The sequence below is a fragment of the Chinchilla lanigera genome, unplaced genomic scaffold (genome assembly GCF_000276665.1).
Source record: "Chinchilla lanigera isolate Chin_1 unplaced genomic scaffold, ChiLan1.0 scaffold00014, whole genome shotgun sequence".
In the NCBI taxonomy this organism is placed as follows: Eukaryota; Metazoa; Chordata; class Mammalia; order Rodentia; family Chinchillidae; genus Chinchilla; species Chinchilla lanigera.
In genome coordinates this window covers 11,471,860-11,489,343 of record NW_004955415.1, presented here as the reverse complement: position 1 = coordinate 11,489,343, position 17,484 = coordinate 11,471,860, and the positions used below count along the sequence as shown (strand labels likewise).

Sequence of the window (17,484 nt, the reverse complement as noted above, 5' to 3'; positions counted from 1 at the left end):
CCTGCCTGCGCATGCGCTGCGCTCCTTTTTTTATGAATGGGGGGCCGGAAAAGAACTTAACCCGTGATTGCTGGGGCTGGCTCGCTCCTCAAGGGGCCGTCGTTCTTTTACAAAGAGGGGTGGAGGTTGTTGTTGCTTCTTTTTTTTTTTTTTTCTGAATGAATGGAGGGCGGCGGCGACTGCTGCAGCTGGCTCAGCTGCACGGGCTGTACCCCCTCCCAGCCTTCGAGAGGAGGTAAAGGCCAATTTCACGCCGCTGCGGGCCTGGGCAGGAACCGTCAGTGTCGTTGGGGGGCGCGGGGCTCTGTGGCCTCCGGATCCAGGGCTGAGAGTAGGGTGGGGGAGGACACACCTAGATCTGGGTATCTCTTCCCGCCGCAGGCAGTCAAGGGGGTGGGAAGGCGGTAGGACCCCTGTTGGGGACCTCTTCTTTTGGCGGATCAGTGGCGCCTAGGGACGTCGAAGGGAGAGATCTTGAAACTGTATTTACCAAAAATTAAGAAAATATTCAACATCTATATCAAAGAAGGGTGGAGAGAATGTTGCTGAGCGAGTGATTTGGTTCCCGAGGCCGAGTCGTGAGTGCAGACCACCTCTCCCCCCCTCCCCCGTTTCTTGGGTGTGGACACTGGCTGGACCGGGGCCTCTTCCGGCTCCGGTACCCCCCGGGGAGATTCTGTTCAATCAGTGAGAGGCTAGGCCCTCGCCTGATGGTCCCCTCTGACCCCGCCCCAGTGTAATTGTCCGCAGTGTTGGGGGCTTCCGCCAGCTCTGTTTCCCTGGCTAGGTGTCGCCTCTCTAACCACGTTCCTATCCCAGCCCTTACGGGACGCTGGCCAGAGATGCCTCCGTCCACCGAAGGCCCACGACCTTTTGCTGCTGTAGGCAGCTTTCCCCAGTCCCCCCCCCCCCCGCCTCTGTTCAACTCCCCTGAAAGGGGAGCGGGAGCCGCAGAGAACTGGCCAGGTGGATGGGTGGAGCCGGCTGCGCAGTGGATGCTGCCCGGGTGCCTGCGGATTAAATAACAGGGCTCGCGAGCCGCAGAGGAAGTGGAAATGGCCAGGGATCCTTTCTTTGCTGTTAATGACGGGGGTTGGGGGCAGAGGGGTGGAGCCCAAGCCAGTGAAAAGAAAAGCCCCCGCCGTTAGGTCTGACTCCTAGAAGGCAGTGAGCCCGCGCAGCAGGCCCTGCTCCGCCCAGGAACGGGCGGACGCTGTAGCCTCCGGGGAGACTGGGGCAGGGGTTGGCTTTGATGCAAGGATAAGAGCCGGGCCGAGCCCGAATCCCCTGTAAGGTGTGTCTTTAAGGCTTTCCGGAGAGGCAGAGAGGCTGTCTTTTTCTTCCTACGCCACTATAAGACTGCGCTTTGCAGTCGTCAGAGAAACCAGAAAGCCTACCAGCGTCGGGCAGAGGTCTGGCCTGGGGCTGGGCCTCCCGCGACAGGCAGCTCAGATCAGAACCCAAGGTCAATGCGTCCCTAGTCAAAAATGCCTGTTCACCGTACAGACTCATCTCCGCAGTGACCGCCTACCCAGCTTCCTAGGCCAGAGCTGACTACCCCAGGGAACTTGTGCCTTCCTTCCAAGGCCAAGACCTCCATCAAGAGGCAGGAGAAAAGCTTTTTACCTGGACAATGGAAGATTTTACAGCTGTTCAGGACTTCCCTTTAAGGGTATTGAAATTCAGTGTTACAGTTTCCATTTGTTAAAAATTGAGGCCAGGGCTCTTGAATGTAATAAACGGAAACCCTAGTAAATTGTATTGCTAATTTTCTAGACCTTTACAGCCAGGTTCTCTACTGTTCCCTGCCCTTCTCAGCTTGGCGAATCTAAAACGTTACTGTTTCTTGTGTGTCATTTGAAGCAGTTGGAGAACGACGAGTTTTCCCAGCCCATGCTTACCCATGTTGCTTGCTCTATTACAAAGTGGGAATAAAGGAAGACTTTTATTTTTTTAACTGTGGAGTGTGGACAGTGGGGTAGAGGCTGCTGTTCTGTTTTCTTTATTAGAGGAATCAGCCAAGAATCAAGACAGGATTCCACTTGATGGTCTTTATTCCCAGCTCTCCTGAAGGAGGAGTTGAGATGCCAGCCCAAGGTGGGGACAGCAGAGGCTCTCAGTCCCCAGTTCGGCTGAGAGGGCCTTAGGTACCGTCTAAGCCGAGCGCCTAGGAGGGCACCGAGGCCGTTTTTTTGTCCAGCTTGGAGCCTAAACCTAGATGCGGTTCGGGGTAGCAGTTGTGAAAAATTCATTCATATTGTGCTGCAGTGACTCCAGGGACTCATGGTGAGAGATATGCTCTCCCTGAACATGTGAAGCTCAGTCTTTTTAGGAGATACACCACCATCTGAGGCTAGAAGTGCTCAGAGGAAAAAATCAACATGCGTAGAGGGTGTGAGGACCAGAGAAAGGATTTTGATTTAGGCGTTGGCGAGTGTCCCTGTGAGAGGGGGCCTGTGGTTGTGAGTTCACACTGAACACTGCAGTGCGAGCCCGAAGGAGACATCTCAGCATCTCGGGCCCTGGCAGTATGAGAGGAGGCTCCGCTTCGGAAGAAGCCTAGCATATGGGGGGCAGGGCAGACAGAAGGTCTCTTTCATTGCTGTTAGGCAAAGCTTGAGAAGCAAGGTTGAAGTGAACCTGGTGAGGTCAGGTACATCTTCTGAAGGGTTTTAAGCAGGATGCGGCACACTGTGGTTTTGTTAAACCCCTAGCAACTGTGCAGCCAGTGGTGCAGGGGGAGGGGCGTGAGGCGCCAGAATGAAAGATGACGGAATTGTTGAGAAACCTTCACTAAGGTGGAAAGCTCTGTGTTCGCTCTTGCGGATTGCAGCTGGTAGGATGATGCTGGGTTTTGTGTTTTTATTTTCTCCTACGGCAGCTAATGTTAATTCCAAAGGTACTGAATGTCTTTGAGGAGGTACTGTGTAAACTTTGCTGCTAGAGAAAAGTCTTAACAGCCTTGCATTCCTGCCTGGGATAATGACAGTCTTTTCTCCCCAACCCGGTATAAATGCCTTCACCCCCACCAGATCGTGGGGGAGGGGGTGGAGTGGGTTCAGTTCTGGGCTTTGTTCTTGTATAAAGCCGCTGGCTATGCAGCCCTGGAACCTGAGAGATGAGTTAGTGGGAGTGAGGAGAGGCAAGAATTCAAATTCAGTGGCAGATTATTTGTGGAGCACTTACTGTTGCCAGTCTAGTGCTCAGTGCATTTGCATGTGTGCTGCTGTTTTAAAAGCTGGGTCCTGGTGTCCTTGGGGGTCTCGGAGTGTACTCCACGGTAGGAGATTCTCCAGTCATGCTGGAGCTCTGCATTTGAGCCCCAGCACTTCAAAACAAAACAAAATAGGCATGGTTGTGCATGCCTGTAGTTCTAGCACTCTGGGAGGCTGAGGCAGGAGGATCATAAATTCAAATCCATCCTGAGCAATTTAGTAAGATCGTCTCAAGAATTTTTTTAAAAGCTGGGAATAGGGGCTGGGGATTTAGCGCAGCGGCACAGTACCTGCCTAGCAAGTGCGAGGTCATGAGTTCGATTTCCGGTACTGGAAAAAAAAACAAACAAAAAAAAAGAGAGATATAAAAGCTGGGGATAGCCGGGCATGGTGGCGCACGCCTGTAATCCCAGCACTCTGGAGGCTGAGACAGGAGGATTGTTGTAAGTTCAAGGCCAGCCTGGGCTACAAAGTGAGCTCAAGGCCAGCTTGAACTGCATAGCAAGACCCTTTCTCAGAAAAAAAAAAAAAAAAAGCTGGGGTATAGCTCAGCAGCACATTGCCTGCCTGGCAAGCTCAAGGTCATGAGTTCAATTCCCAGTACCAAAAAAGAAAAAGCTGGGTGTGGTGGCTGCAGACCTGTAATCCCAACCCTCAAGAGGCTGAGGCAGGAGGATCTTTGGGAGTTCAAGGCCAGTCTGAACTGCATAGTGAAACTGTCTTAAAAAGAAAGACAAAAAAAAATTTTTTTTAAAAGGGGCATGTAGCTCAGTGTGAAAGCTCTTGGTTCAGTCCCCACTGCCCCCCACCCCCCGCAAGAACACACACATACACAAGCATCATCCCTCTTTTTCCGATAACAAGTTCAAGAATTCAATTTCCTTTATGTATTAATTCCACAAAGACATTATCATGCACTTCCTGGGTACCAGGCACAGTGCCAAGTACTTACAGTGGCAAAAGGGACCAGGTATTTTTTTCCCCCATGGAGCTTCCAGTCAGTGGTGTGCCAGGGGGGTGAGGGAGTGGAGAAGCGAGGGTTGGACGAGCTTGGCTTCTCTAATCTGCATCAGCACATTCATGCATTTCTACATTCAATGACCGTTTCCCAACCTTCCTCCCGTACTAAGCAGTGGAAACAAACCCCCACCCACCTGGATCACCTCACCCCTCCTAGGTAGAAAATCTAGAACTGCTACTGTTTATAGTCAGGTATGAGAGATAGACATTAAACAAATAGTTGATCAAAGGGTGATTTAATTACAGTTAACTTCAGTAGTGCATGGAGGGTGCAAAGGAGGGACACAGCCTGGGGCATGGGAGGCTTCCCTGGAACTCTGAGCTGCAGAGCAGACTCAGCCAGGCTCAGTTTATGTTAGTGGTAGAAGCTTCGAAGCAGGGTGGAGCTTCGGGGCGCACTGCAGGGACTGAGCCTAGGCCAGCCACCCCCATCATTCCAGGAGAAGCGGGGTGTTGAAACCAGAGGTTAAAGCACCCTCCCTCTGAGCTTTGTGCTTCCATATGTTTGGCTGTTTCAGCTTTGGGGACTGCAGACCTTGAAAAACTGGTATGCAGACACTGACCTCGGGCTGCAGGGGATGATCCTACCTTCCAAGTATACAGAGCCTGGGAAAAGTTATTCAAACTGTGTGCCACAGTTTCACCATCTGTAATACCAGAGACTGAGTGAAGCTGGACCAGGGTAATACACATAAGGCCCTTAGATAGCCTACCACCTGGCACGTGATCATCTAGTAATGTGCTCGTGCTAGATGATTATTCAACATACCCAGTTGTTTTGATGCAAAGAATGAGAATCTGATTTTGTTTTTTTGTTTTTGTCTTTTTGAGACAGGGTCTCACTATGCAGCTTAGGCTGACCTTGAGCTCACTTTGTAGCCCAGGCTGGTCTTGAACTCGCAACGATCCTCCTGCCTCACCCTTCTGAGTGCTGTAATTACAGGCGTGTGCCACCACGCCCGGCTAGAATGAGAATTTGAAAGGAACCTATTTATCTGCATGTCAAAACTCAAAAGAAATGCAGCCTAAAATGCAAAGACAGGCTGGGAGATACAGTTGAGTGGTAGAGTGCTTGCTTAGCATGTTTGAGATCCTGGGTTAAACCCCTAGCACAAAAATGAAATACATCAAAAGTTCTCTAAATTAATAAAAAAATTTAAAACAAGTATACTGCAGCTATCATTGCTAATATTTGCAAGTTTTGCAGGGCAAAAGTTGTATTTTTGGTTGTATGGCTATCTTTAATAGTGGACCAAAGGGTTGACTCAACCCTAACCCATGCAGATACTTGATTATCAGTGGTAGCAGACTGTGACCTTTTTTTTTTTTTTTTTTTTTTTTTTTTTTGAGAGAGGATCTCACTATGCAGTTCAGGCTGACCTTACGCTCACTTTGTAGCCTAGGCTGACCTCGAAATCGCAAGGATCCTTTTGCCCCAGCCTCCCAGCTGGGATTACAGGTGTGCGCCACCAATGCCGGGCATGATCTAATGCGGAATGTACCATCCATACCGTTGCTTCCCTTGTGTCCATGTAGGGGCAGGGTGTTAAGCACTTGTTGAGTTTATGAAATTTTTTTTCTTTTGCAGGGAGAGTACCTGGGGTTGAACACAGGGAGCATTGAGCTATATTTCTTGTCATCCTCCACCGACAACTTTCCAATTTTTATTTTGAGACAGAGTCTCATTAAGTTGGTCAGACTAGCCTCAAATTTGGGATCCTCCTGCCTCAGCCTTCCAGAGTGCTGGGACTACAGGTATGCACCACCATGTTTGGGCACACAATTTTTGTTCTCCTCAAGCTTCCACTGCCACATCCCTTCCAAAGGGGGATACACATTGCAGCATCTTCAGAGGGTTCAGTGAGTACTAAATGGTTTTCAAATAACTTAGCTCAGAGTTAGCTATACAGCTATTTCTATGGTCCTCTAGTTATATGAAACAGGAATTTTAAAGCAGGGTGTTATGGTTGATACATTGTGTCAACTTGGGGAGTCTGGAGGTTTGGCTAAGTGACTCAGCAGGAAGCCAGGGTGCTTACTTTGTATATATTCTGAGCCTGTGGAAGAGGAGGGCATGGAGATCCTTACCTGGGGGTAGCCTGTTTACAAAGTAAGGCAGGGAAAGAAGCTGCTTGCTGCCATTCCTCCATTTTGCTCTGGCTGTTTGCTGTTCGGCTGCCATTCCCCCCTTTGCTCTTGTTGCTTTGCTACCTTCTGCCTGGGAGCCAGCCAAGTATGGACTGAAACCTCCACAAACTGTGAGCCAAATAAACCTTTCCTTCCTTCATTTTGGGCGTTGGGTATTTTGTCCCAGCAACCAGAGAAAAGTGACCAAGACACAGGGCATGGTGGCGCACACCTGTAATCCCAGCACTTGGGAGGCTGAGGCACAAGGATTGTTGCAAGTTTGAGACTAGCTTGGGCTATAAAGCGAGCTCAAGGCCAGGGAGACCCTGTCTCAAAAAGCCCCCCCCCCCCAAAAAAAAATTGAAAGATTCACCTGGGTTGTAGATACAGGTCTCTGCTCTCTTCCTAGCCCTTCTTGGAAGAGCCTTTGTGTTCACTGTGCTGAACATAGCAGTGAATATTGTATGAAAAAAGCATTCTTGAAGACCTCACATAATTCAAGAGTGATTTCCTTGTAGGTATGAATGTGAAGTAAGATTTGCATTCTACCAGCTTTGGTAACAGAATCAGGATTTTTATGAATATATTTTTATGGCACAGTTCAAATTTGTGTCAAATTCACATAAAATACAAGCAGGAAAAAAAGCTAGGCGTGGTGGTACATGCCTGTAATCCCAGCACTGGGGAGGCTGAGGCAGGAGAATTGCTGAGGATTCAAGGCCAGCCTGGGATACATAGCAAGTTTAAGAGCAGCCTGAACTGCCTAACAAGACCCTATCTAACAAGAAGGAAAGGAAGAAAGGGAAGGATGGAGGGAGGGAGGAAGGAAGGAAGGAAGAAGAAAAAGCCCAGTCCAGCCCAGCTGAGCAGTGCCCTCAGTCCTTGAATGCTCAGGTGACGCAGAGGTTGAGGAAAGCTGGCTTTGGCGCCTCCACAGGCAGACTTCATTGTTGAAGGATCTTAGGCGAATTACTGATCTTCTACAGCCTCATTCTAATGTATACATGGGGCACAGTGGTGATTCTAACTCCATGAGGTGGCTCTGTGAACAGCCCATAAGTCTCCTTGTAACAGAATGGGACTCAGAGGAGGACACCAGTAAAGACTGCCGCCTGCACTGGGCGGGGGAGGGGGGGAGGCAGCGGCTTTCTGGAGGCCTGACCTTGACTTTCACTCTCCGTGCCAAGGAGGGGGCTGGACCCTTCTCTCTGACTTGACAGTGGGAGGTTCAGCTACCCTTTCCTTCCATTCATCCCACTACATTTGTCCGTTCACTCATTCGCTCATTCTACCAATATTTCTGCACATTCTACCAATATTTCTGCACATTCTAGGTAGGCACCAGGCCAGACCTTGAGTACACAGAAGTGAGTGAGTTCGAGGAACCCCTGCCCTCATACAGCGGAGTCTAAAGAGAGGAGCAGATAATAGACAGTAAATGCTCAAACAGTAAGAATTTCGGATATCAGTCAAATCTACGAAGGACGTACTAAAGAGACAGAGGCTGGGAGAGGAGATGGCCCCTTTCTGGAGGTCAGGGTGAGCCTGTCTGAGCAGTCTGAAGGCCGAGGAGCAGGAGCCTGGAAAAAGGCAGGTGGCCATCCTGAGTGCGGAGGCCCTGGGGCAGGCACACGGGCGCCTTCCAGAAGCGTGGACACCTTGGGGCTAGGCCGGGGCTGCACATTCCTGCTTCAGGACACTCTGGCCTCTTCCAGGGGATTTCGTTGGGGCTCTGTGGAACAGACAGCCAAGTGTACCAGCTTCGGGCGCCAGGAACAATTTTGCAACCGTCTTTGGCCTGTTTATACCTGCCAAGGTAATCCCAGCACTGGGGAGGCTGAGGCAGGAGGATTAGTTCAAGGCTAGTTTGAACTACATAGTGAGATTATCTTAAAAAAAAAAAAAAAAAGCCCACTTTTTATATGATACAAAGCAAACTCGCCTAAGGAACCAGGATCCAGATCAGAAAATAAATGTACCAGCTGGGGTTCAGGATATACCACCCTAAAATATGTCTATAAAGGACCCAAATATGCCCCCCCAAAATATACTTCTTTGGCACATTTTGGGCTCATTATCTGGGGAAACCCCAGACACAGGAGTAGCTATGAAAGGCTGTCTACTGTAAGAAAATTCACATCTGAAAAGGAACATACATTAGTAAGGGTTTTTGTATCAGGAAGATGGCTGCTCCTGACAACTTCCAGTGTCTGAGAATTGATCTGCATAGTACGGTGGCCTTGTTCACCAAGCCTCAGGCTCCTATTATTCCTTTCTTTTTAATTTTTTTTTTTTTAATTCATTTGGTAACAAGGTCTCACTATGTAGCCTAGGTTGGCCTCGAATTCATGGTGAATTCCTCCTGCCTTAGCCTCCCAAGTGCTGGGATTGTGTGTATGCGTCATTACACCCAACCCCCATTCCTCTCTGAGACCCAGGATGTGCTATAAATTTTTTTTCAATCATTGAGCAGTCTTCAAGTGTCATTCTGTGGGACTCTTACGTGTGCGTGTATAATGAAGTTTTTCTGTCTTACATTGTAAGTTTTTAATCTATTTTATGTCAATTTAATTTCTAGTTCATCCAAAAAGCCTGGAAGGTGGAGAGAAGACTTTTTTTTGCTTCCTTATCCTAGACTGTGAAAACCCTGTTTGTGCCTTCCCTGTCCCTAACCAAGCTCCCCACTCCTACCCCACCAACAAGGACAAGCATGCTCTTGGCTTTTTACGCTGCTGGTTATCTTCCTCTAATTGAGATTATACAGCATACACTTTGGGTGTACAAGAGAGGAATTCATTCATACTGTGGCATGTAGTGGTAGTTTTATTTGTATTGCTATGTAATATTCCAGTATGGGATAGACTATATTTATCCATTCTACTAGTACTGGACTTTCTAATTTTTTAAATTTTTTTGTCTTTTTGAGACAGGGTCTCACTGTGCAGTTCAGGCTGGCTTTGAACTCACTTTGTAGTCTAGGCTAGTCTTGAACTCGCATCAATCCTCCTGCCTCAGCCTCCCCAGTGCTAGCATTACAGGTATGTGCCACCACACCCAGCTATTACTGGACTTTTAGACTGTTTTCTGTGTTGTTTCATTAAGAATCCTGCTTCTCAATCAGGCATGGTGGCACATGCCTATAACCCCAGTACTCTAGGAGGCTGAGACAGGAAGATCTCAAGTTCGAACCAGACTGGCCTACCTACAGGGACTCTCAAAAGTAAAAAAGGGCTGGGGATCTAGCACAATACAAGGCTCCTCCTGGGTTCACTCCCTTGTACCACAAAAAAAAAAAAAAAAAAAATTTTTTTTTTTGGCTTTTTTCCGGTACTGGGAATTGAACTCAGGACCTTGCACTTACTTGCCAGGCAGGTGCTGTGCTGCTGAGCTAAATCCCAAGCCCCGAGCTAAATCCCCAGCCCCAAAATATTTTTAAAATAAGTAAACAAATTGCTAGGTGTGGTCGTGCAGGCCTGTAATCCCAGCACCTGGGAGGCTGAGGCAGGGAGGATTGCCTTGAGTTTGAGGCTGGCCTGGGTTACATAGTAAGTTCAAGGCCCGTCTGGACTACGCAGAGAGACCCTGTCTCAAAAAAAAAAAACTAAACAAATAAATAAACATAAGTGCTTTTAAGGTGGAGTGGAGGGGTTAGGGGTGTAGCTCAGCAGCATAAGCGCTTGCCTGGTAAACCTGAGGTCATAAATTCAATTCCTGGTACCAAAAAAAAAATGGAGTGGAGCTCCGCAGTAGAGCACTTGTCCAGCTTGTGCGGAGCTGGGTTTGATGGTTACCGCTGCTCCTATGTATGACTTCTGTTGAACACACACTTGGGTGTCTGTTTTTTTTTTTGTTTTGTTTTGTTTTGTTTTTTCTCCGGTACCAGGAACTGAACTCACGACCTTGCGCTTGCCAGGCAGGCGCTTTGCCACTGAGCTAAATCCCCAGCCCTGTGTCGGTTTAATACTGAGGACTGATTCAGCTTTAGTAGGAGTTTCCAAGCAGCTGTCCAAAATGATCATGATCGTGCCAGTTCCTGTTCCCTGCAGTGCTTTATCAGTGCCTCCTTGCTGTGGAGCTCCTGAGCCAGGTCACGTGCAAAGAATGAGTCCCAGGGCAGCGGAAGGGAGGCTTCCTGACGTCAGACAGGAATGAGCTGTGTGTGTGCAGTAGTCCAGAGTCTCTGAGCCAGCCAGGCCGGATTCAGCTATCCCTGAGCTCCTGTCCCTCCCTACTCCCTCTGTGATCCTGGGCAGGACACCCCACGTCACCCAGCCACAGGCCCATCATCTGCAATGCAGTCTAAGTCTAGTAGCTCTTACTCCTTTTTTGGTTTTGATTTGTTTTTTTCTGGTACCGGGAGTCGAACTCACGACCTTGCGCTTGCCAGGCAGGTGCTGTGCCTCTGAGCTAAATCCCCAGCCCCTAGTAGCTCTTATTCCATAGGGTGCTTCACCCACTCCTATAGCCGAGACATGTTCACCGGAACATGTCTATTCTGGGTGCTGAGAAGCCAGGATGAGGCTTAGTCCTGGAATGTGTGTTCAGTTAGGGAACACAGTTGAGGGCTGTGCAAACAGATCATTAAAACAGTTTCATATAGTCATATACGATATGCTATTGAGGCAGTAAAACACGGTATTGTGACCGAGCAGTGGGACTAAAGGAGTGGGAAGTCAGGGTGGTGGTGACTCAGCTGACAGACATCTGGTCACAGATGCTGAGGAGGCACAGCCAGGGCAACCCGCAGGATGAGCACCCGGGCAGCAGGGGGAGCTGGGCGAGGGCCACGTGGTGGCTGTGAGCGTGGCGGATGTGGACAGGAAGGAAGTTGGTCCTTCTGGAGCTCCTGGACCGAGGATGACAGCAGAAATAGGCAGTGACCTGGCCACGGACGGCCTTAAGACCTGTGGTAAATAGTCTGTGCTTTCCTTCACGATCAATGGGAAGTCTTTGGAGGATTTTAAGCAGAGGGCTCTGCTGCTTCTGCTTTTAGAGATATTATTGATGCCCTTAAAGAACCTAAAAATCTTTGTCCCTGTTGAGGAAGCCAAGGCAGAGAGCCATTACCGTCTGTGTGTGAAGTCAGTCAAGGCAGAGGGCAGGATGTAGGTTCTGATAATAAGAGGAAGTGCTCTTTACTCCATTTCCCAAATGGGGGTTTTCAGGCAGAGGGTTTTCTCTGAGCTTAGCAACAATTATCTGGAATCCACCAAACTCCATTCCATCGGCCTCACTTGGCCCAGATGTGCAGAGTTCAGTGGGCTGTGGCCTTGGCCATCACTTGCCCCTTGGAAAGGCTCTTTGTTTGAAGATCTTGGGCTGGAACAGAGGGTCTCCCTCCTGCTAGGCAAATGCTCTCCTCCCCTAGCCACACCTCAGCCCCAAACCTCACCTCGGGTGCTCCAGTCATCTGCCTTTGTTCTCAGTCTGGAGGGCCAAGAATAGGGAGCCACTCCCTGTGCCTGCCAGGTTAGCCTAGGCCTGGCCCATCTCAGTCTCTCAGCTGGGGTTACTGGTGTGAGCTACCACCCACACCCAGCTCTAATTTGAATTTTAAGAGCTCATCTGAAGCCGGGCATAGTGGTGCATGCCTTTGATCCCAGCACTTGAGAGGCTGAGGCAAGAACATTGCCACAAGTTTGAACCTAGCCTGGGCTACACAATAAGTTCAAGGGCACCCTGAGCTAGATAGCAAGGTGTGATGGGGCGCGCCTGTAATCCCAGAACTCAGGAGGCTGAGGCAGAAGGATCGCTGCAAGTTTAAGGCCAACCTGGGCTACAGCTCATCTGGCAGCATGGTGTGAGAAATGCATTGGAGAGGGCTGGCCTGGATTGTGGCAGCTGCCCACCCCCATCTTGCCCTTGGGTTTCAGGAGTGACAATAATGGAGCCCTGTTTTTTCTAGTTCTGGGCTGCCGCACCAGCTCTGCAGCTCCTCTGCAAATAGTGCCGAGACTCTCCTCAGAGCTTTGTTCTGTGTGACTTCACGGAGACACCACACTGGCTGGGTAAAGCAGGCGAAGCGCTCAGTCGTCGTTTGTAAGAATAGTTTATTTAGTTAGCTTATGAGTGAGGCGGCTGGCGAGGGGCAGGGCCTGAGAGCTGCGTGAGCAGTTGTACGGCCGCCACTGGAACAGAGACGGGCGAGCAGCGGCTTGGACCCAGGGTGAACTTCCGCAGCCGCCTCGGTGCTGCCCCTCCCTAAACGCCCGGGTTGCGCGGAATTTAAAATGCAAAATAACCAATTTTTCTCTCAAATCCCAGTTTCCATTAAACCTTACGTGTTGAAGAACTGGGTTTGACGGCCTGAGTTCCAATTGGTCATTTTAAATCCACAGAGCCACCGGTGATAGGCGGCCCCTAAACAACAGCGATTCCTGTGCTCTGCGTATCTGCGTCCTCATCGCTCTGGACTGAGAGGCCGTGGGCCACCCGGTCGGGACCCTCCTGGAAACCCAGGAGCTATTCTTTCCAACGGAATTGTCCTAACTCCGCCTTTGCTTCGGGACTTCCTTCCTTGATGTTGTGAGATCACAGACTTGTACATCTGACGTCTAACAGGTTGGGAGTTATTTTTCCCATCATAATTTAACCTAACTCCACTGTTACTTGTAATACTCGTAGATTGCTGGATTCTATTTTCTAGTGAGTCAGAAAAACTGCCTTTTCAATGCAGAGCCCTACATTTCAGTTTTCTTTCTTTCTTTCTCAATTTTTTGAGACAGGATCTTGCTATGTAGTATGGGCAGGCCTCAAGGTGATCCTCCTGCCTCAGCTTCTCAAGTACTGGGATGACAGGCCTATACCACCATAGCCAGCAGCTTGTTTTATTTTATTTATTTATTTTTTGTACCGGGAATCAAACTAGACCTCGGGCTTGCCAGGCAAGCACTTATGCCACTGAGCTATATATATCCCAGGCCCCCGTTTGTTTTTTTGTTGTTGTTGTTGTTTTTGGTCTTTTTGAGATAGGGTTTGCTCTGCAGTGCAGGCTGGCCTTAAACTCACTTTGTAGCCCAGTCTGGCCTTGAATTTATGGTGACTCTCCAGCCTCAGCCTCCTGAGTGCTGGGATTACAGGCCTGCACCACCATGCCCGACTGCTTGTATTATTTTAAGTAGTGAAAATTCCTAAATTAGATTTCTGTCTTTTTTCTTTTTGTCTTTTTGAGACAGGGTCTCGTTATGCAGTTCAGGCTGGCCTTGAACTCACTTTGTAGCCCAGGCTGGCCTCAAACTTGGAACAATCCTCCTGCCTCAGCCTCCCAAGTGCTGGGATTATAGGCATGTATCACCACGCCCAGCTTCTGTCTTCTTTTCTTTTTCTTTTTTTAAGACTTGTTTCATAGCCAAACAAATGGTTTTTATTGGTACATATCCAGGCACTCTTTAAAAGATTGTACATTTTGCTTATTTGGGGTAAAAGGTACTAGGCACTTGGGGATAGTGGCAACTAGGTGAAGCTAGTTGATAGTGTTGCTCATATCTTCTGTATTGGACTGGTTAGGGTTCTCAAGAGGAACAGAATCAATAGAAAAGATTACGTAGGCTGGGCTTGGTGGCGCACGCCTGTAATCCCAGCACTTGGGAGGCTGAGGCAGGAGGATCATTGCGAGTTCGAGGCCAGCCTGAGCTACAAAGTGAGTGTAAGGCCAGCCTGAACTGCATCGTGAGACCCTGTCTCAAAAAAAAAAGGAAAGAAAAGATTACGTATATGGAAGTACGCGCAGGAGGAGTTATCAGGCAGCCTCAAAGGCTCAGAGGTGGGAGTGTCCCCCGTGGCTGTCCCTGTGCTGAAAGGTTCAGTTGCTGAGCAGTGCGGGATGCTGGAAGCCCCACAGCAAGAGAGATCAAGGGTCAGTACTAGTCTGAGACTGGGGGCCGGAAGCTCCCCAGAGATGTCTTATGTTCTGTTTGTCCCTTTTTGTTTGCCACTCTGGGACTGGAATCCAGGACCTCACACGTGCCAGGCATGTGCTGTACCACTTTACCACTGAGCTAGAACATGCCCAGCTCCGGAGTTTCTGATTGGCCTCACACCTGCTGCGGTTTCACTGTGATGTATCTAGGTGTGCATTTATTCTTTGTTTCTTGGGATTTCTGGGCCCACATTTTGATGAGCAGCATTCTAGGAAATTCTCTGCAGGGCCAGGCCTAGTGTAAAACTAGGGAGGAATCTGGGCCAGCAAAGGTGAGAGGTGCTCATCCTTGAGGTTCTGCAATGTCGAGTCCCCCTTGAGAGTACGTACTGTATAGAGTTGTATCCCTAAGTTTTACGCCTCACTCACCTCACTCAAGTCTCTGCTGATTCTCTTCAAATACCTTCTCAGCTTCTGTAAACAGTGAAATAGGTACTAAGCCATCTCATTGCATTGCCTGGTGTCACACATGTCACTCTTCATTTTCTTTTCTATTCCTTCCTTCCCCCTCCCCTCCCCCCTTCTTTCTTCTTCTGTGGCACTGGGAATTGAACCTAGGGCTATTATACTGAGCTGCACCCTCCCCCGCCCTTTCTTATTTGTTTATGTATTTATTTTACATTTTTTGAGACAAGGCCTTGCTATTTTAGTTCAGGCTGGCCTTGAACTCACTGTGTAGCCTACCTGGCCTCAAACTTGTGGTGATCCTCTTGTCTCAGCCTCCCGAGTGCTGAGATTACAGGTGTGCACTGCCGTGCCCTAGCCCTTTTAATTTTTCTTTCTTTCTTTTTTTTTTTTTTTTCTTTTTGAGGCAGTGTCTTGCTATGCAGTTCAGGTGGGCCTTGAGCTCACTTTGTAGCCCAGGCTGGTCTTGAACTTGCAATGATCCTCCTGCTTCACCCTTAATTTTTCTGATTGGTTGATTGAGTGAGTGAGTGAGACAGTCTCTGGATAACTTGGCCAGGCTGAGCTGGAATTCCTGTCTCAGCCTCTCAGAGTGCTGGGATTGCAGGCATGTGCCATTGTTTGCTGCTATGAAATCTATTTTTAACAATATGTCAAATCTACTATTTAACAAATCCTAGCTTTTTTTCCACTTGTTTTTATACTTCTATATTTAAGCTTCACATTTATGTTTTGAAATATAAATACCTAGTTGTGTTCTGTACTTAATAATTTCTATTATCTCATACTTTTCTGGGCCTGGGGTTAGTGGTGGAGCTTTGTGGTAGAATGCTTACCCAGCCCTGGGTTCAGGCCCAGCACCATTTTTAAAAAAGTCTGTCGTGATTTTGTGGGTCTAATCATGCTGCTTGTTGTTTCTGCAGGCTATCACTCATGGTCCCTTGTTTTCTTGCGTGTTCTGATTTTTAACTTTGGGCTGAAATGAACCCGGATTGAAATTTCATCATTTGGAGAGGATTTGTGTTGGTTCATACAAGTTGCTAGAATTTATTCCTATTAAGAGCTCATTAAATTAAACTTTCTGCTTGCGAGTTCTTGAACCACCTAGGATACAGGTAGTATGAATCAGAGGACCAACTCCTGGGAAGGCTGGCAAGTAGTTTTTAGGGGAGATTTTTTTTCTTCCCTCAGCCAGTATCAAGGTTGGTCAAACAAATTTCCTTGATAGTCCCTCTGTGGCATGGATTTAATTCTTTATTCACAGAGAGAATGATGTATTGTGGGCACTTTGTTCTGTTAAATTCCATACCTTCTCCAAGGAATTTTATCTCTGTCCTCCTCACTTCTTTCTTTGTTTTGTTTTGGTTTTTGTTTTTTCCAGTACCGGGAATTGAACTCACAACCTTGCCCTTGCCAGGCAGGCGCTGTGCCGCTGAGCTAAATCCCCAGCCCCTCTCACTTCTTTCTTTAATTTTATAGTGCTAAGGATTGAAGCCCAGGCCTCACACACTCTAGGCAAGCACTCTACCACTGGGCTACATTCCCACCCCAGACATACATTCTATACTCATCAAAATGAGAGCTTCAAGCCAGGCGTGGTGGCACACACCTGTAATCCTGGCACTCAGGAGGCTGAGGCAGGAGGATCATTGCAAGTTAGAGACCATCCTGGGCTACAAAGTGAGCTCAAGGCCAGCCTGAACTGCATAGTGAGACCTTGTCTCAAAAAGACAAAAAAGTAATGATAATAATGAAACAAAATAAGAAGAGCTTCAGGTCATCAAGTTTTGGCAGAAACCTTTAGTCCAAATCTGCCTTGCCTCTTGTGTTCCAGAATTCCTCTTTTCATTTATTTTTTAGCCTCTTCATAATCCTTTTCTTTCTTTTTTTTTGGCGGGGGAGGTTGGTCAGCAATTCGTTGTTTTGGGGAAAAATATGATACACTTTATTCAATACTTTGGATTTTTTTCCACTGAACTGTCACATTATCCAGGTTTCTTGGGCCACCACATTGTCAGAAGCTAAAGCAATCACTTTCCATTTTCAGAGAGCTGGACAAGATAATCTGATGTTATATAAAGAGTTCTAACTCTAGACCATATTGGGTTCAAATCCACATTTAATTTTGTAAGAACTCTATGATACAGGTACCATTGTTCGCATCGCTTTATGGGTCAGGAAACAAAGTTCAGGCCTGCAGGGACCAAATCCAAGTGAGGGCCACCAGGCCTCTTCCCCTCCCTAACACACAGCCCAGGAGGGCCTGGAAAGTCCGGACCAGCCTGTGTGCAGATGTTCTGAAGCGCTTACTCTGTGGGGGAAACAAGCTCGAGGCAGTCACAGGACAGCAGAGCAGTGCTGAGGAGCGCGCTGAGGCCCCTGGCTGGCCCTGGGAAGGCAGGAGAAGAAGGAATGGTGCCACCTTGTTGCGTACAGTCCAGCTGCGAGCTGCTCAGAGGTGTGCGGCTGTCAGAAAGAAGCTGTGTTTGTGTTTGGTTTCTTTTGTTTCCTCCTGTCTCAGCTACAGTGGCCTGGGCTCACCTTCATGACTCTGTAGTTCGGGGCTGCTTCACATGTAAGGATCAGCAAAACAATGCAAAGAGAGTTTTCTAACTGGCCATTGGAACCCAGAGCCGGCAAGTAGGTGAGAGCTCCTGTCTCCGTACGTGGACTTGGGGAGCTGAGCGGGACATCGGGTGGGGTGCGTAGGCGAAGCTCTGGAGGAGCGGGTAGGGGGACTGGGCCTTGGGAGTGGTGACTGTGTGCTGTGATCCCTGGCTTTTTTTTTTTTTTTTTTTT

The 17,484-nt window shown here is 48.4% G+C and overlaps 1 protein-coding gene across 1 annotated transcript in view; it reads left to right on the top strand.

The window, feature by feature from the left end:
* The first annotated feature begins 55 nt into the window (after positions 1-55).
* Positions 56-17,484, top strand: part of LOC102027173 — a 175,582-nt gene continuing 158,153 nt past the window's right edge. Inside the window, exon 1 of the mRNA XM_013512123.1 lies at positions 56-235. Coding sequence (XP_013367577.1) covers positions 159-235 — 77 coding nt within the window. The 5' untranslated portion in view covers positions 56-158. The remainder of the gene's footprint in view (positions 236-17,484) is intronic.